The sequence below is a fragment of the Theobroma cacao genome, chromosome 5, assembly GCF_000208745.1.
Source record: "Theobroma cacao cultivar B97-61/B2 chromosome 5, Criollo_cocoa_genome_V2, whole genome shotgun sequence".
Lineage (NCBI taxonomy): Eukaryota > Viridiplantae > Streptophyta > Magnoliopsida > Malvales > Malvaceae > Theobroma > Theobroma cacao.
Window position 1 is genome coordinate 5086517 of NC_030854.1, and position 19887 is coordinate 5106403.

Here is a 19887-nt window from a genome sequence, read left to right on the forward strand (position 1 = left end):
TAGCAATTTTTCTTTTGAATGGCAAAAGACGTGAAGTTTTGATGGCAATTTATTTTATACAAGCTTTGTATGTGCAGAATAAGACACATGTTTGACCCCGTCATGATTTTATCCTGGAGACGGAAAGACAAACCAGAAAAGTCTGAGCTCGGCTGGGATTGAAACAGCACTGTCGGCTCCATTAAATCCCTGATTTAAGAATGAATTGCACTTAAAGTGGAAAGGTTAAGATTAACTAAAGGGTGCTTAAGCTCTCTCTAATCTCACCAGACGCTGTAGCTAGCTAGCTCAGGCTCAGCAGCTGTGCTCGCTGGTTCTCTAAAAAGTGCTATTTCCAAGGCAAAGAAGAAAAACAGAAAGACTGCAGGGTAATAAGCTTCTCTCTCAACAGGGTTTTGCTTATGCTAGAATTTTAAAATAATTTTTAGGGGTGTCTTTTTATTTCTCTCAACTGTCTTGTCTGACTGTCTTTTTCTCAAGTGCCCTAGGCTTCTCCACTGGTCATAAACAAACTTTGCAGGCTTTCGTGTCAGAATAGTTACTCTTTCTCTCTCTCTTAGCTGATGCTATCTGCCAAAGTTATAAAAGAAACCTACAGAAATTCCTGCAAAAGCTTCTCCAAACTTTCTCTTCACATACCCAACACACCAAACAAAGCTCTATTAAAACCAACCAAGCCAAAAGCAACCAAACTACTACAAATCTCTTCTCCGCTCTCTCTCTCTCCATGGACTTGCATCTGAAGCAATGGAGAAACCAGCATGAGTCAGAGCAACAACCTTCTGCAAAGATACCAAAACTTCTCCTTGATCCCCATCATCAACATCAACAACAACAACAGCAACACCCATCTGAGTCTTCTGCTCTCCCTTTGTTTGTACCTGAACCCAACAGCAAAATCAGCAGCAACCTGTCAGCAGTTCCAGATTCAACCACCAGATTTCCCAGTAAGATTTGTATTCCTTTTTCCTTGCACCTTTTTTTTCCCCTTATCTCTTCTTGACAGAGCCTCAGATACTCCCTGGTTTGGAAAGTTTTTGGCATGGTTTACTTACTTGATTTTTGCCTTCTAAATTACCTTTCTAACTTTAAAACTTGTTGGGGTTCACACTTCTCACTTTTTGCCCTTCGGGTTCTTCTTTGGTTTGTTAGGGATGGGAAGTTATTTCAGCTTGGCCCAGTGGCAGGAACTTGAGTTGCAAGCTTTGATCTACAGATACATGTTAGCTGGCGCTACTGTTCCTCCTGAACTCCTCCAACCTATCAAGAAAAGTCTTCTTCACTCTCCTGCATATTTCCTCCACCACCCTCTTCAACACTACTCCCATTACCAGCCAGCTTGTAAGTCATTATTCATCAACTATCCTTCTTCTTGGTACTGTTAAATGTTCAGATCATTTACGTTCGTCATTAGATGCATAAGACTTGGGCACACTGACTCCATGGATTCGTATCAATTAATGTTTAGATTTTGTCTACCCTCCCAAACAGTGGCTTTGTTTCAACTCTCCGTAGGGTTTGGTTGGCTCACCCCACGTTTTAAAAGACTACAGTTTCGTCAAGATCTGATCTCCCAATTTGGGATCTGATCTTGCTTCTATATTTATGAATTGTGTACTTTATCACTTTCTCATTTAATTTATTTTGCCTGTAGCATAAGAAAACTATGTGCTCAAAGAAGTTGGTCCATACCATAAAAATTTTATACTATTATATGTCTACCCAAGAGAATTTAATGAATCCGTTCAAAAAATAAATAGTACGAGTAGTAGTGAACTTTTTGATGAAGAGAAAGAACACGTGTGAACAGTGTTGCAATCAGGGTACTGGGGAAGAGCAGCAATGGATCCAGAGCCAGGCCGGTGCCGGAGAACTGACGGTAAGAAGTGGAGGTGCTCGAGGGACGTGGTGGCCGGCCAGAAGTATTGCGAGCGCCACATGCACCGTGGCCGCAACCGTTCAAGAAAGCCTGTGGAAATGCCCACATCTAGCACCACCGCCAACAATAATGCCACCGCTGCTTTTGGCGGTGCTTCTGGTGCCGGTGTTGGTGCTATTGGATGTGGTGCCCTTAAAGTCACTTCCCCAATTCCCGCTTCACCCTTAGCAGTGGTGGCTAATGGAACTAACAATTTTGGCCTCTCAGGGCCTTCCCCACCCATTGATCTTCTTCACCTTAATCATAGGTAATCTTTCTCCCTGTCTTCTCATTTATTAATAATGATGTTTAGCTACTATTGTTATTAAGGTTGAGTTAATAATGACTATGGGTACTACCCATTATTGGTAATCTACTGGGAAAGCATCCTGCCACATTGATAAGAACAGCTGAGCAACTTAAAAATCGAGGTTTGAATTCCAACCGGAACATGAAGGGAAAAAAAGGAATGGTTTTTCTGGTGGCAATGGTGGAATATGCTAATTGTAAATTGGGAATTGATATTTGTGCTTGTCTTGTATCTAACTCTGAATTGAAAAGTAAGTCTTAAGTTATGTACAAATTTTGATGGCTTATGCAGGAAGATTTCAACTTGAATTAAAGACTATCGTTATGGTAATTTGTTATTATGGTTTAAAGTAGGATGGGATATTTCCATATTTAATATGTCACAAACTCTTGGAAGTTGGAACTTTGGATCCGACAGAATCTTTTTGTTGGGATGTGGTGCTTTCATCTAGTGATATCTCCTTGGTAGGACCCTAATCAAGATCTGACCAATGTAATCTTAAATCTGGGCACTAGCTTTAGATTCTGTACAAACTGACCCCAACCACTTCTTTAGTCTTTTTAACGTGCTTTGCTTATGCTCTAGTACAATATTTTCTTTATTGCGCTCGTTCTTTTTGCTTATTTTTTGCTCTACAATGTTCTTTTATGTCCTTGCAGTTCCTCCAAGTCTAAAAATGAACATAAGGGCCTTTTTGAAGCCCAAAATGAAGTTAATAACCGATCTGATGGTCACATTTTGAGACCTTTTTTTGATGATTGGCCAAGATCCCAACAAGACCCTGACAATACTGGAACAAGTGCAAGCCCGATGAGTTCTGCAACATGCCTCTCCATATCCATGCCCGGAAATTCGTCATCAGATGTGTCGTTGAAGCTGTCTACAGGCAATGTAGACCAACTGGGTCCCCGGGACAGCGAAAGGAATTGGGCCGCCGGATGGGCCACGAACCAGGTGGCTTCGATGGGAGGACCCCTTGCTGAGGCCTTAAGATCATCGACATCTAATTCATCACCTACAAGTGTTCTGCATCAGTTGCCCAGGGGTTCTGCATCTGAAACTAGCTATGTTAACACTTGAATTTAGTAGCTAAATGTTGGTGTTATGTTTCTTTTGATTTCAACTGTTTTAGGCACTCCAAACACCTTTCCGTGTAAATTGCTTGTACCTTGTTTTTGTCATTGTTGAACCAAATTTTCCGCATATGATGTAGTTGTTAATTATAATGTCAGCTGACAGGAGTTACTGTCTGCTATGGTGAGGTTTCCTTGATGACAAAGTTTGCGATAAAACTTTTGAGTATGTGTTTATACTCAATTACCACTTCGTTATGGAATTTATAGCACCACATGCTAAAGACTAAGAGGCCACTAAGTTCCGATCGACTCTCTAAATTCCATTCTACAGAAAATTTTCGAAACGGGTCCGCACTTATCCTCCAGTACTTCCTAAAATTGTATCCACCCCCACCCCACCCAAAAAAAATAAGAAAAAAAATGCAAAAAATTATAAAAGATTAACATCTACAAAGTGTGACGTGATATTTATTGGATAATAAGGTCAATCTTGCATCCCTATTGCATTAGGATCCTCCATACCTAACACGAATTCAGATGTAACCTCACATTGCTGTAAATAGAATTGTTTATCTTACGGCCAGAAACATTTACAGGCGAGCCACGGGGAAATTGACTATATCGCTCAAAAGATTGCCTTCTAATGCTCCAGATTCTGCTTGTATGCCCATCCTTTTACAGACAATCTACGATGTCTGTGATCGTTTCATCTCCTGGGCAGTGAAACTCCGGATCTTGGAATTATATATTCTCCATAACTTTGGCCAAAATTACGTTGTTCGGTGGGGCAGCTCCTCAAGACAGACTTTTCCAATATCACGTGCATCTGTGATCGAGATAAGTTTAGCCCTCTAAAGGTTCTGATTCTTTCCTGGGTTCCAATTCTTCCACAGCTTCTGCTTCTTCTTCCACTGTCTCAATTTTCTGCACAGGTTCTGGTTTGCCAACCGCTTCTGGTTCATCTTCTACTAATGCATAGACCACTGCTGTTCTACTTGGAGCATACACCAAGAAGGAACGAGGCCGGTCATCATACCATCCTTCCTGCACAAGCCCCCATTAGGTTTTGAGTTAGAAAACCCTTAAAGACAATGGTATGTAGGAAGGGTAAATAGAATTCAGCTATAAATCTGCCATGAATTTCCTTACAGTGCTGAAGTACTCAGCATTATGGTCAAGCCTATTGAAGCCTCCGAATAATGGATCATCTGAATCCAATACAATCTGGAAAGGAACAAAATAAAATGTTAACCATCTCACTGCATACAGCATGACGTTGCTGAAACAATATTTGAAGAATCAAATCCAGATAGAAAATGAATTATCAATGGATCACTGCAATGAATAATCAAGAGGGAAGGTGGGAAACAAATCTTATACCTTGTACTTTCCTGGCTTTAAGCAGCCCACTCGATAATCAAAATAGCTGTTATTCCAGTGAAAGTTGAACACGAAAACTAAGTTGCCTCTTTCAAAGACAATCATCCTATCTCCTTCATTCTTCCTCGATATATATTGGTGCTCAGAAGTCATGAACTGAATAAACAATCAACCATGCATCATTTTTACATTCTAAACCAGTGGAAAGTAAAACTTCTTGGTTATCCAGACAACAGTGTTTGATTTTGGATAAATCTCATTAGATAGAACAGCTGACAATTGTAGAAGACCATGACACGAAAGTATACTACTACAAAATCAAAGGTAAAACTTTGTATTCCATGGAATATACAATAAAGGGAAAGAACTTGTTTAAAATTTGAGTAATCCAATGAATTCTTAATTCTTTTCTTCTGTCTTTTATGTGGATGAGAAAGAATATACTGAAGTGAGAGCAATTCTCACAGGATGTAACGGTGAACCTGAATTTAGGGACTTCTTTTAGTTTTATAGATCCATGACCATGAAACAATATTAAAAGAAAATCATTAATGACAAAATTTGTCAAAAAGGTTCAAGGAATGACTTAAGAAAATTATTGTCTTTCAAAAACAAAACCACTTACAAACAAAAGAATATAATAGACATTTTGCTAATTAACGGAATGTAATCACAGATGTTTACCTCTATCGACATCCACTCATTACTCTCTCAATATTCTCTTCCTCTCCTCTATCATGCTTAACATTCATTCAGTTTCTTTGTTTATTATTCTTTTATTTTAAATTTCCACACATATTTGAGTGTAATAAATCAATCATAGAAAAATAAATAAAATATGCAACACAAATGTATGGTTAAGGCAATCCCATCCATCAGCACACAAGAAACAGCAAAAGAGTTAGCACCATTGATACTTACACCATACTTTGCTTCAAGATGCTGCATTGCCTGATCAAATTCTTGCATCCCACGATACCTTAGATAGTCTGCATCACCCTGTGTGCATATAACCAAATATACCAATGTATTATTGAGGCACATGTACCCACACACACACATAAAGCAGAGACATTTATGCAAAGCAACTGTAAGGATCAATTATACCATAATATATTTGATTATTGATTGTATAATACAAATACATATAAAGCTGCCAGTCGTCAGTTGAACATCACATAAGTGGCAATGTACTTTTAATAAATTGGAACCCAGGCAAATTATTAATTGAAGCAGAAACTTACAAGATCGAATCTACGTCGACATTTATCGTAACTGCAACTATTCCCAGGAATTACAGAACCATTAGGAAGATGCTGCTCACCCCTTGGAAAATCAATCCACTCTGAACAAAAGAATAATGGTGAAATTATAACACAGCATTTAAGAATTGTACAATTTGATGATAAAGAATGATGAGACATTAATTAGGAAGAGTTGCAACCAGTTGATCTTACCAGGATGTCCAAATTCATTTCCCATGAAATTCAAATATCCTTCTCCACCTAGTCCCATGGTAATAAGCCTAATCATTTTGTGTAATGCTATCCCACGATCTATACGTGGAGTACTTGGTCTATCTAAAGCCATAAAATCATACATATCCTGCAAAAAGGAATTGAAGCTAATGATATAAATACTAAAGCTAAATTGGGCTAGTTATACACATTTTCTCTATTTAAATGAAGAATAAGGTGCACTTTTTATACGTATTTGCTATATGTGGAGAAGCACAAAAACATGAGAAATTATCAAGACTAAAGAAGTATATTCAATCATAAATCAGTTAAACATAGACAAGCAAATAATTAATGAAACATTCAAATTGACACCGTCATTTATAAAATTTAGTAATTTGGAAAACAAAACAATTTTAACTTTGATTGCAGGAAGAAGTAATTAGCAACATATGATATGAATATAATTGCCAATTTCTAATAGCTAGAGGCCAAGGAAAGAAAAGATTTTATGTAATAGCATTTCCCCAGGCCAGTTAGCTTTCCAACTGTGATGCTCATCAGCATGAATATAAGCAAGAACATATTTAACCTTATCCATCAACCAGAATGCTAATGTTTTGTCACCAACTAGAGCTTGGTCATGACTTTCAGCATAAGCAACACACTTTTCCAACCACCTCCTGTTGGTGAGTGTGTGAATAATGTTGCCCATTTTCCAGTCTTCATCCCTCTTCCTTTATGACATAGCAAGGCAAAACGTAAATACAGTTTAACATCAGATACATTTCATAATAAGATAGTAAAATCAAAGTTATCACATGGTAAAAAGTTTAAAAGTGGATAACTACACACTTAAGAATCTCAATCCATTTATCAGCAATGGCCATTTGCAGACGGTAATCAAATCCCACACCACCGTCCTGGACAGGAAGGCAGAATGTAGGCATTCCGCTAACCTGTAACACAATTGAAAGATTAGCAGAAGTCTGGAAAGAATTACTCTAGTGTTAATTCATTTATTTGTTTTATTCATTATTCAATTGATTTTTCATTACTGATGACAATTTAAGATGGTGGAAGTCTACTTTCAAATATAGTTTCTTTCCAACCTCTTGCTAGAATATTTGGAGAATTTTCAGAATGACTTTGCAAATAGTATATGAAAGTCTGCAACTAAATCACTCCAATAAAAGCATTTTGTCAACTAGATCTTATTACAAATTAATGCTAATATTTCTAATGGGTAAAACATAAATCTCATTTTGTTGTGCTAGTAGCCTATAGGTAAATCCTTGGCACAAAAGATGAAACTTCTGAAACAGCAAGGATATTTTAGGATTTCTAGAGATTCTCATTCTTTCCCTTCTAAAGTTTTTGTAAATTCATTTTTGGCCCTTTTAGTTATTATGCTTTCATAATTCTTGGTCTACAATGAAGGTTAGTTCAATTTGCAACAAGCATTTTAATAATTCTTCAGTTCATTCTGCAGCAGGCAGTACAATATCAAATTCACTTAATTACTACAAGAATAACCTACTTATTCATGGTATATGAATTCAATAGATGCATAAAAAAACTGATGAAGCAGTGGAGAATTAACAAAACATGCAGAATACACAAAAGTGTGGTATGCTTATGCACACACATGTACGTGCCTGCAAACTTTTTCAAAACCATTTATACCCTTAGCACCCACATGCACCATAACAATGTATTGAAACTCCATTCCATTTATTCAATTCAGTGCAACAAATGTTGCTATAATGACTTATATTGAACACCATAATCCTGGGAAGAGATAGATGTACAAGTTGAAGGATGCTCATCATAACTCCAAAAGGAGTTCTAGAACTTACATCTTCACCAATGGTAACAGCCTCAGGATAAAGCCCATGAATCATATCATTAACCAGCATCAAATAAACAACAGCATCCACATCAGTTGCAAATCCGAAGTATTCATTGTAATTTCCAGTAAATGCTACCTACAGCAAGTTCAGGAAAACATATGTTAAGCTGGGTAATGCATTATAAAGATGCAGTGGTTTTAGCCCTCAAGAAAATTGAATTAAGAAACAAGCATAGAAAAATGATGCTTCATACAATTGCGAGAAGCAAAAGTTATATCAGTTCTACTGCTCTATGTGAATACAAAGTCAAAACTTTGGTAATTAGCATCTGAAGATGCAAGTTATTAACACCAAGCAAAATAGAAAATTTCCAACAACTCTCAGGTAATACCTCCAACCCATGATGGGTGTACATCATTGAAGTCACACCATCAAATCTGAAACCATCAAACTTATATTCTTCCAACCACCATCTTGCATTTGAAAGAAGAAACCTTAGTACCTAAAGCAACAAGTAACAATTAATATTTACACACAATAGGATGGGAGGAAGCAAAACTCTTTCAACAAACTATTCTTTAAGAGAAGTTTGGCTAGAAAGTACATACTTCCCAGCTTCCATAGTTAAAAAGGCGAGAATCCCACATCCAGTGGTGACCCCTTGACCCCAAGTGGAAGTAATGACCATCAGTTCCATCAAACATGTTCAATCCATCCAACACGTTATTAGATGCATGGCTGTATTCATCAAACATCAGTAAAATACAAAGATGGCTGAGAAAATTAATCAAAACTTTATGACAAAATTAAAAATTAATTGAAACTTATAGCAAAAGATTGCTTATTTAAGGCAACAGAATAAATACTCAAATAAAAATTTGTTCTACAGCTTAGAAAAGAATTGAACATACAATACATACAGGATAAAATTTGCTTCATAAAAAAATACACTGGGGTACTGTTTGATTCTTTTTTGCAACTAGCTTTAAAAGAATTAAAAATTAAAAATATAATCTTTTCTACTAAAATTCCTCTATCTATAGAACATTATACTAAAACTTTTATTTGCATTTTAGTCTTTGTTCATTTTCAACCCATTATGATTTTGCTTTCTCCCTTTTCAATTTGTTATTTAGCAACTTTTAAGGAACCAAAAGCAACTAGAAAAAACCAAGTATGAAGAGTAAGAACCAAATAGAGCCTATAATCTCATGGCCATATTTGCGTCAAGCCTACTGGAAGCATGAGCGTAGAGTCAAAGCAGAAAATGACAAGGAGTTGATATTTTCCTTTCTTGTTAAAAAAAGAAATTGGAAAAATAAGTGTGTAAAAAATGTAACAGCTAATAAAGCTGAAGGCGTGTTTAAGGAAATGCAATTCTCCTGCAAATCTAATTATTACCTGTGCACGATATCCATAAGAACAAGTAGACCCAACTCATGAGCCCTATCTATCAGCGACTTAAGATCATCAGGGGTTCCAAAGCGGCTGCTTGGTGCAAAGAAGTTTGTCACGTGATACCTGGAACATGTTAGATAAAACTTACTTGTTAAAAGTAGAAGAGGTTAGCTTCCATAAACAAAACTAAATTCTGAAAAATACTTCTGTTCGCATCCACGGTATAGAAGTTTAGTGCAAGTAAACCAACATAAACAGCAACAAATAGATTGAGCTAACATCATAATGGAGATAATACCCAAAGCTAGCATAATACGAGTGCTCTTGAATAGCCATAATCTGAACAGCATTATATCCAAGTCTTTTAATGCGGGGAAGCACATCATCTCTAAAGTTGGCATATGTGTTAATTATTGGCTCCTGCATCCCAGAATTCACAAGATTAAGTTAACTAGGAAATGGGTTAAATATACCACAATGTCACATGGAAAATAAATACTGAGGGTGTTGGTGGGAAATTTTCTTTGAACTACATTATGCATGAAAATTTAGCTACTTGCAAAAATGAGCAAACTTTACATTTTAATTGGAAAGGAAGCAAAAATTACAAAGTATGTCAGTCTTATATTATATGCACAAACTACTACCACATAGCAAGGCAATGTATAAGACTAAAAGTTGATTGATGCACAATCAACAAAAGGAACTACCAAAAGAAATACTTCAGATAAGCTGTCAGAATCTTTTTCTTGAAAAACGAAAATCTTAAAGCACACTATATTGTTTTTCCTAGACTTTTTCATCATAGCAAAGCAGGTTCGGCCTCGTGGCTGTTATGCCTCTTTTAAGAGAGTTGAGGTCTAAGGTTTGCAATCCCCTCTTCCCCCCCATAGATTTCTTCATATGTTCCAAAAAACACAAAGCGGAATGGTCGTTTCCTACATTGAAGGAGAACACAGATTGTATTTTAGCTACATACAACTTAGCATGTTAAGACTTGAGAACATTTTAGTATGGCAAGCTTTTGATATATATATACAGACAACTATATTTTAGTAATACCATGTCCTAGGACGTGGACCCAGCCCCTCCATGGGTTTTAGAAGTGGACAAAGAATCCTAATGAAACACATTCCTACCAACTTTCATTTATTGCTTTGTAAGTGCTGTTTAAGACATTTCTAAACACAAAGCAGTTAAACAGAGATCTAAATCAGTAGCTGTTTGGCATTTGCATTATCATTTACTAGTTGTACTAACACTTATTTTTTAGTACAATCCGAATAGAATAATTTCTTTTAAGCAAATAACACCAAAGGTAGGCCATTTATACCTACATTGCTTTCTGTGAGCTTAATTTGATGGGTGTCTCTTTAAGAGAGGCCACTCTCCCATTTGGACAAGGATAAAACAAGCAGTTCCATTTTCAAAATTTCAAAGGCCTTTTCAGACAGCTACACTATTTGATGCAATTTAAAATGTTCAATACAAGCTTAAACTGTTTCTCTTCTTTTTTCTCTGTGTGTGTGTGTGTGTGTTGGGGCGGGGGGGTGTAAAATTGATATTTCAAATTTAATAATATGATGATAGTCCAATGTATTGTCTCAAAAAACTCCTGCTTTACTTTTCCCTCAATGCCTTGCTGGAACACTTCTTCATAGCAAGTCTTGAAAGGCACAATACAAAAATTATGATCCCACACATGATAGCATTTGATGAAGCATTTTCACAAAGTCAAGCTCCTCCTTTAATATTAAATCAACCATACAAATGCAATCGAGCACAAAGACAGTAGAGTTAAAATAACAAATTGCTATGTGAAAGGGAGAAGGGAAATGCATACCGTGCTACTCATTCCAACATGTGACTCATAAATTCTAAGTGATTTTGGTCTCTTTGGCTGGGGATGTTTGAATACATACTTTTCCTGTCACAAATTAAATATGATTAATCATGATAGAAAGTGCAAGAAATTTAAGATAAGACACATATAACAGACTCAACTAAATAAATCATGCTGTGCAGTGATTAAACTTGAACAAGCATGAACGTGATTTAAAAACTGATTTCATATATGGAAGGGAACAAACCAAAATTGTTTTCTTAGAAACTTTTTTTTTTTGAAAAGGGAAACGATCTTAACACAAAGATATAATGGAAAACATTCATCAAAACAACCTCCTTGAATCCTTACTTGAAGATGAATATGAAAATACTTATCTGTTTATATAATTATATATTCTTGTGCAGGCAAGCACACATGCCTTTGCCTATGTATCTTCACACACATGCAGTCATTTTAAAATTATCACAAACACTAGTTAATACTTCTGATTTTACGCAAACTCCACTTTTTCAGCAGCTTATGGTTTGAAAACAATAAGTTATCTAACATTTCCAACAAAATCAAGAGATCAAACAACCACTAAATATACCTCTTCTTGCGGATCATAGTATATGCCACTGTATGGGATTTCACCTGGTGCTTGAACAGAGAACTTGATCCAAGCAGGAATGGAGTCCTTGATCCCGGATGGAGTTTCCATATGAATCTACAATTATATGGTCAACAAGTTAACACCGACACATGGCAAATAGATTAATGACAATTGACATGATCACAACAGTCCACCAGTAAAACAAAATGTTTTTTTTTTTCTGTCTTTTCTTTCTCTCTCTTTGGAAAGGGGTGGCTGGGGGGAGGGGATTAGTTGGAATTGAACTCGGATACCTCGAATAATTTTGTTTGACTTGGAGTCCACCCATTAAATACTTTAATGCCAGCATATACAGCACTCTACAGTCTACACTGACAGGCAGAATTATATTGTATTTTTCTCCATACCATTTGTTCTTGCAAAGTTTCAGAAGAATGATCATGCACTAAGCTCTTTGAAGGATTTTAAATTTGCATAAATGGCCTTATAAGCAGGTTCTATAACATGAGCTTGAAATATTAGAAATTTTTAACATCTAAATTAGTGGAAGGAGCAACATGTAAATTTTGAGATTCTTTAATATCTCGATTACCTTGAAATATTGACCATATATGCATGGAAGAACATGATGAGCATCAATAGATTTTGTAGAGAAGCAAACTGGTAATAGCTGCTGTAATCATCCAGCTTAAAAGAAAATATTGCATGAACTTAAATATGATAATGCCTTCCATGCCTGATTGATACAGCACATTATAAATTCCTCAACCTTCATGTTAACGATAGTAAAAGCAACTGTCTCAGTTCAACTCATATAAACTTGGTAATATTTTTAAAAATATTTAACTCATGTTCAATCAAACTCAGCAACTAGCCTTCTCACACTCCCTATTTTTCTCCTCTTATTCAATGACCACTGTCTCCTATTTTTTCTCTTCATATATTACAAGTTGTACCTATCATATTACAAATTATTTCTAAAACCAGTTTTCTTTATTAAATATGAAGAAAACTGTTAAACTTTTTCAATTATTTAGTAACACACCTTTGCATCATGAATTCTAGTTAAATTAATTATTGTGAAGGTTGTTGACTACGAACCAATGTTAAAATCATATATGAAAATTTTTTATTCAAGAGATAGTTTTGCAAATTAGACATGCAATGGCATCTGCATAGAAAACAGTGTCACTTGAAGGATCCTGGTCCACAGGTCATGACTAAGAGGATAAATAAATTGTTGATTTACAAGGAAAGAGTTATAATTTTTTACAATTTCTTGTCGCTTTGAATCAAAAAAGTGCAAAAAAAAATAGTAAACAAGCAGCATTTAAATGGAAACACAATAACTTTCAAAAGCCAAATTTATAATTCATCTACAGGTAATTTACCTTCACACGAGAACCATGGGGAATTGGTGGTGAACCATCAGCATTATTAGGCAAAAAGATCTCCCAGACGCCAAACTCATTCTGTCAAAAGCCAATTAACTTTTGTAGAGTTAAACAGTAGATGGAAAATAAAAGACACTAGATAAAATTACAGAAGACATCACTGTCAATGTAAATCAACATGTCTTTCTAAGCGTTTAGCACTGTTACCTTCCCTTCTATACTTGACTGCATGGCATGCTAATAATACTTGAATCTGATAATACAATAAATTGTTACATCTTCTGATATTTCATCATAAAAAATGATTATCTTCTTTATTTTTCCATTTGGGCCTTCAAAGTATACCAACTACACCAGACTATACACCTAATCTTTGGTCCATTAAGAAGCTTACTCATGCTCACATATAAATAAAACAATCCATGTCCAAATTCAGATTCAATATTAAGCTAAGTGTTCTAATAATCCAGGCTTAAATAGCCTTAACCTCTTTCAGCTTGTGCCATTTAGAGAAGATTAAGCATTGACTTATGAACAGCTGAGAATGCAAAAACTACAGTTTCCTCAGGCATAAATCTTAAAGCACCTCGATCTGAGCCAGAGAGTTAACACGGGGAGGCCAGAGCTCATTTAATAGCAAAACAAATCATATGGAGTTCATCAACAGATGTAAAATTGTAAGAAGACTGCCTCAAAAACAAAGAGCTGAGTTACTGATATTTTGAGATGTAAGCAGCACCAACTTCATCTGTCACTCCATAACATATTATAGGAGAAGGTTCACAAAGAAACCAAAGAAAATCGCATTCAGAAGCACTTACAAAAGTACTGTCCAATTATCATGTACTTCAATACACTTCAATTTAAATATATCAATTCAATTAAAAAGCAAGCATAGGTAGCAATTTGTTCTTACAGTAAAAAACAAAGCATACCTGACTCATAATATCTGCATTAGGGTTCCAATTGTTAAAATCTCCAATCAGAGCTGCTGACTGAAAAAGAAAATGCTGTAAGATAAGCACAACAATTGAAGTAAAAACAGGACACCTAGATGTTAATAAGATTAAATGGTAAAAGTCTCAAAATGTTAGAATGATGCATAACAAACCTTGGCTCCTGGTGCCCACTCCCTGTAAGTTATTCCTGTCTCACTGAAAGCGATATGACATTATGATCAGAAAGAGCAACATCAACTTATCATATAAAAACTTTGAAGATATAAAACATGATCAGAAATAACATTTTCACTAAAAATTAAAGTCAACAAGATAGCTATTAAGTAACGTAATACAAAGAAAACATAAAGGAAACAAGGACAACACATAAATGACTTAATAAAACATATAAACTCTGGACAAATAAATAAACAAAACGTAAAAAAGCGACACAATGGAGGAAAGGACTAATTATATGGCCTGTCATAACATTTCTCAATTTTTACTTGCACCCAAGAACCAAACACTTATTCCATAATTTGTTGTTGAACCACAAGGAACTTGATTTCATTCTGAGAATAATCTGCCTGAATTTTAAACACATAAAAAGTAAAAGTTCTGGAAAATCATGTGCTCTGATTCCCACACAAATAAATTACAAGAATATTTTAACACTAATTTCACCTAAAGAAAATTGCTTATTTGATAATGAAAACAAATGAAAATTGTTTCTTTGAACAAGAAAGAGTAATAAATCAAAACAAATTACATGTAGTGTAAGCAATGACATGCAAACATGGGAGCTGCAATCAATATGCAAAACTACAACTACCGAAAATGAATCCATGGTAACAACTAGACATCGGGAAGAAAGGTAACCTGCGTGTGAAGCCAAGCTTCTCATAGCCACGAGAAAACACCTCCAAACCACCCTCATACTTATCAATTGCTTCACGCGTTCTTTTGTATTGTGCATACCTGTAATTAGATAAAATTTCGATGGGAATCAAATCTTGACAAATGTTTTAACCTATTCTGGATATAAAGCAGTGCTGCAAAAATAAAATACAGGAAAAAAATGAGAAATTGGATGAGGACAAAAGAAGAATCTGCCTCAACAAAAAAGACAGAAACAGATACTGCTAGATAAACTGCAACAGAGAGATATACATTGAAAAAAAAAAACAAATTGACCATCAAAATTAAGTTGCCATATCAAATGACACCTAAAACAAGCAAGTTAATCAGACGCATTAAATTTTGGCATTTTTAGGATCTTTTTCAGTACTAAGTGTAACTCCTTCCCTGGTGTTCAAATGCACATATAATGACAAGACCATAAGCAGCTTATTGCTTTTGCCATTTAAGCCAGTGGCAGATTAGTAACACACTTTAAAAATCAATCATATGTGATTCAAATACCCAGGAAACAAAAAAAATGCAGAGCTACTTGCTTACTCATCCAACCAGGTAAAACTTGTTGAACAACTAAATAATAGAAATAAAAAACCAAGTGCAACCCTAACATAATGAAAACAAGCACAGAAACATAATTAACTGTGAGTGCTCTTTCAAGTATTGCTCCTCAAAATCATAGAACAATCATGAACAGCTAGTATGAGAAATGAAAAAACAGATTTATTCACTGAGTTCCTATCCACAGTGAACCTCCAACAACCATGGGCAAATCCAGCAAAGTGCTGATAGAGAAACACAGCATGCAGACAACTGCAAGCATGATAGCAAACAAAATTTCAACAACTAGGGAACTAAATCTACAATCATCTTGTTCAGTCCATAGGAGATTCAATATTTCGAATTCAAATTATTGCTCATACAAGTAAACAACAGCAGATTATCGTACCGGTAATCAAGATGTTCACGGAAACCCAACAATGTTGGATCGATTTCATATATTTTCTGTCCTGCACCAGGAGGGGGAATGGATCTTGGTTTTGCTTCACTCTTCTCAGTACTTACTTTCATGTGTAAAGGGACAGATGGCTCCTCGTTACAAGCTTCTTCATCATTATTTGCAAGTGCAGATGGAACAGATTCTTGTTCTTCAACCTCAACCTTCTCATCATCTTCCATTTCATTACCATCTACATCATGAGTTACCTATAAAAAAATCATAAAGAAATCAGAAAGATAAAGTCCACTTCTGTATTTTGAATTGGCTACCTGAAATGAACATCAAAATTAACAGCTAATGGGAAGAAATTCAAATATGAAAACCAAGAACATACCATTCCCTAACCTTATTCTACAGCCAATTATGTGTTTTATAATAATTTTCTTCCAAAAGAATTATAGTTCCAAATAACAACCACAAGTCTTCAAGGAACAAGTCAAAACTGTTTTAGAGAACCAACAAGCTTTAATGACATCAACTCCATCTCAAAATGTCATTTCTCAATATGCTCCTATGAACTCATGAAAATTCAAATGCACTCAATCTAAAACTAGAAGTGTAATATTTCCAGACATAAAAAATTACACAGTCTGCATAATTCTCTGTACGTTGAATAACAGACCTGTGGATCATCTGAAATAGTGCTAGGACTTTCCAATTGACCAGTCAAGGATGAAGAACCATCACCCTGACCACCGGGAGCAAGCACTTTCTCAGATGCTGTAACGGTTAAGGATGAGGAGTCTGAATCATAAGAAGACTTTTGCGCAAAGATCTTCCCTACAAGCAAGCATGAAATCAGCTCTCCACATACTCCAAAGCAAATTACTATAAAAGCAGTCACCAGCCATAGAGAGTTCCAACAGCATAAAAATTACACTAACAAATACAAATCCATCTTCATTAGAGAGGAAGAGAAATCAAAAACAAGGATCATGTGGACATGCTTAGAAAACAAATTGAATTATCCCAATACAACTTTGTATAAGGCTGATAATGCAACAAGTTATACACCTATAGCATTGTCAAAGGTAAAGATTTATTTTCAGCTGTATAATTTCAAGCTCAAAACTAAGTACCCTTAGTCCCTAACTGCAAAACTAAAGCATTCCGTTCCACAGAAGTTTTTCTGCTATTAGACTACAATCATCCTTTTTACAATTACACTTTCACATTAACCTTCCTTAGATTTGCAATAATTACTTCTTCATTTCAAAATCAGAATCTTCTGCATGGCAATTTTTTTTTACCGCCATGAATTCAGCTGTAACATTTTGAATCATCCTAATCAGTTCTTTGACAATCCACTTTTTTTATCAATGATAACGCTAATAATAAATCAACGTTCGCGAATGCGTAAATCGAAGAAAATCTAACTGTCTATAGTTAATTATAATTTTCATAAGTACAACGACATCGTATTCGAATTCATTTCGTTTCTTACGTTGGGATCATACTATAACTCGAACTCTTTAATTAAAAAAAAAAAGAGAAAAGATAAATCAAACATCGCAGTTCACTAGTTTGAGTTATTGAGTAATAAATTTTGCTAAAGGTATCCAAGCACTGTTCCATCAACAACTTTTTTCTTATCCAAAAAATGGAATACAAGATTAGATTACTTAAATAACACCTAGAAGAAGTAAAGAAAGTTCGAGCTGAATAAAAAATATGCAAGAGAGATAAATAGATTGAAAGAGAGAGAATCCTATTTCCAAAAAGGGGAAAAAAATAAAGAAAGCGTAAAAGTATAAAAGAGAAAAGAGAGAATACGAGAAAACTGATCCTTCTTCAACAAAAGAGAGAAACTGCTACTCCTACGAGCGTCATTGAAGCTTGACTGACTGAACCTGTACACTGAAGGCACACAAGATAACCGTATAGCAGATACACCGTAAACCATTACTTCTTTTCCGCGATTTTTTTCTGTTTGGAAAGCAAGAAAAGTTGAGAAAATAATAAAAGACCGATCCAAAAAGAGAGAGAAGAAGAGATGAGAAGAGGAGAAGATTTCGGCAATGAGAGTTCCAAAGCCCACCGAGAGTGGCGTGAGTGAAAGAGAAAAAGAAAAAAAAATCCTACGTTTAAATTTTTTTTTAAAATTTTGGAATGAAGTGAAATATATTGGAAGTGCTACGTGTGCCGTGGAGAATTGCATGGGGATGGGTGTGGGTGATAGACTCGGAACGTGGGACCCACACCAAAATCATTCTCGGCCGTCCATCTCACTTACTGCGCGTTCTTTGGACTTTTCATCAGATTGGCACTTATGGCCCGCCACGTGGATCCTGTTCTTCATAAATTGTGCTGTAAGCAGAAGAAGAGATCAGGATCGAACGGCTGGTGAAACGTATGGCTGTCAAATATCTACATAATATTCTTTTTAATCTTTTTCCTTTTTTAGTTTCTCTCTCACAAGCCACAAGTTGAGAAAAGGTAGTATTACTCCTATCAAATAAAATCCTCCTTTTAACTCTAACATCTCAGCATTTATGATTTGATCTTTATCGGGTAATTGTATTCTTTACCAAAACAATTGGCTCAAAATTAAATTTCCACAAATGCAAATAAGTGGCAAGTATTTGTTAAAGGGTTAATCCCTATTTCGTAATGTAGGGTGGTAAGTAAGGCATTAACATTTTTTTTTAATTTGATTTTTATAAATATACACGACTAAACATACTATCTTACTTGTGAGGAGGGATCACGTTATATTGGTATTAAATTAATTTATACACATAATGTTTCAAGTTAATCTAATATACATATCACATCTATCATATTTATTATTTCTTTAACATATAATTTACCAATCAAAATTTTCTTGTTATCAAATAAATAACTAAATATTTTCAATTAATTTAAAACTTGACATACATATTTTGTGTGAATATTGAATATAATATAAAATCTAAGAATTGAACTAATAATATATAAATTGAATATGAAAAAATGTAAAACGTAATTAATTACCAATCCTTCACTAGAAACTCTAGACCAACAATCATAACTTCCTATTTTAATCTCTAGCATTATAACAACTAGCTTGCTCTTCGCATGAAAAAGATTATACCTGGTCATAGTAAAATTCTTGTACACAAAACATGTGTAAATTTCACCTTTCTTTTTTCTTTTATATGGCAAATCTCATTAATTTACAAGTAATTAAATTATATATATATATATATATATAAGTCACTTAAACTTAATTTAGAATATAAGGATTAAATAGGTTTTAAATAGATGAAAATAAATATTAAATTGCAATCATCCTACCTTTTATTGGCATTAATTATGTTAAACATCAGGATTCCAATTTAAATTTAAAAAGAAGATTTACGAGACAAAGAGAAGTATCTCTTATTATAATATAATAATTTAAAATCCCGAAGTTCCAACCAAAAAATTAACCTAGATGTGGTATAGCGAGGAAATGCGAAAGAAGAATAGAATCAGCCTTTCCGTATGTGAATATCTCTCTTTCTCTCTCTCTCTCATCGTTCGCTGGTCAATTTCTCTATTCTGTACGTATCCCAGTGGCTCCCCAATGCATGTAATCAAGTGCAAATGTGCAGATCGACTGTGGAAGATATTTTTTAATGTGATACTGTTGTCTTAGCACATATCAGGCCAACACCAGGGGCACGAAGAATATGGTCCAATAAGATAACGACGCTGCATCCTGTCCGGAAGATTTGTCCTTCTGAGCCAAAAATTGCAAGTGGAAAGTGCAAACAAATGTCATGATCAACCGACATCCATCGCTATCATTCACAAGAATATACCACCCTCTAACTGATGGGATCAACT

At 35.0% G+C, this 19887-nt stretch overlaps 2 protein-coding genes across 5 annotated transcripts; one reads left to right on the plus strand and one right to left on the minus strand.

Moving 5' to 3' along the window:
* LOC18598179 (growth-regulating factor 3) lies at positions 544 to 3545 on the plus strand. 3 transcript variants are annotated; one of them, XM_007027584.2, is made up of 4 exons: positions 544 to 947; positions 1153 to 1341; positions 1811 to 2186; positions 2888 to 3545. In XM_007027584.2, exons 1-4 carry the CDS (start codon positions 728 to 730, stop codon positions 3306 to 3308), a joined length of 1206 nt encoding a protein of 401 aa, XP_007027646.2. In that variant the 5' UTR covers positions 544 to 727; the 3' UTR covers positions 3309 to 3545. The 3 variants fall into 3 exon arrangements, with proteins under 3 accessions (XP_007027646.2, XP_017977111.1, XP_007027645.2); XM_018121622.1 differs by having other exon boundaries at positions 637 to 947; positions 2996 to 3545; XM_007027583.2 differs by having other exon boundaries at positions 637 to 947; positions 1823 to 2186.
* On the minus strand, positions 3745 to 18148 carry LOC18598180 (1,4-alpha-glucan-branching enzyme 1, chloroplastic/amyloplastic). Of its 2 annotated transcripts, none has more exons than XM_018121621.1 (22): positions 17851 to 18148; positions 16700 to 16852; positions 16027 to 16283; positions 15042 to 15140; positions 14336 to 14378; positions 14160 to 14219; positions 13222 to 13302; positions 11828 to 11944; positions 11236 to 11319; positions 9691 to 9812; positions 9396 to 9515; positions 8603 to 8732; positions 8386 to 8496; positions 8001 to 8129; positions 6997 to 7100; positions 6734 to 6878; positions 6142 to 6289; positions 5929 to 6029; positions 5606 to 5683; positions 4685 to 4840; positions 4454 to 4528; positions 3745 to 4348 (listed from the first exon to the last, which is right to left on the minus strand). In XM_018121621.1, the coding sequence occupies exons 3-22, from the start codon at positions 16254 to 16256 to the stop codon at positions 4148 to 4150; spliced, it is 2334 nt and encodes a 777-aa protein (XP_017977110.1). In that variant the 5' UTR covers positions 16257 to 16283; positions 16700 to 16852; positions 17851 to 18148; the 3' UTR covers positions 3745 to 4147. The 2 variants fall into 2 exon arrangements, with proteins under 2 accessions (XP_017977110.1, XP_007027647.2); XM_007027585.2 differs by having other exon boundaries at positions 16700 to 16857.

Bases quoted from the DNA above. Each gene is read 5' to 3' on its own strand.
- LOC18598179 (XM_007027584.2), top strand. From the start codon at position 728: ATGGACTTGCATCTGAAGCAATGGAGAAACCAGCATGAGTCAGAGCAA. The intron at 948-1,152 runs GTAAGATTTGTA...TTGGTTTGTTAG, and splicing joins TTCAACCACCAGATTTCCCA to GGATGGGAAGTTATTTCAGC. The intron at 2,187-2,887 runs GTAATCTTTCTC...ATGTCCTTGCAG, and splicing joins CTTCTTCACCTTAATCATAG to TTCCTCCAAGTCTAAAAATG.
- LOC18598180 (XM_007027585.2), bottom strand. From the start codon at position 17,980: ATGGTTTACGGTGTATCTGCTATACGGTTATCTTGTGTGCCTTCAGTG. The intron at 16,858-17,850 runs GTATTCTCTCTT...GCTTGCTTGTAG, and splicing joins GAAGAAGGATCAGTTTTCTC to GGAAGATCTTTGCGCAAAAG. The intron at 6,290-6,733 runs GTTAAATATGTT...TCCTTTTTGCAG, and splicing joins CATTCTGGTTGATGGATAAG to GATATGTATGATTTTATGGC.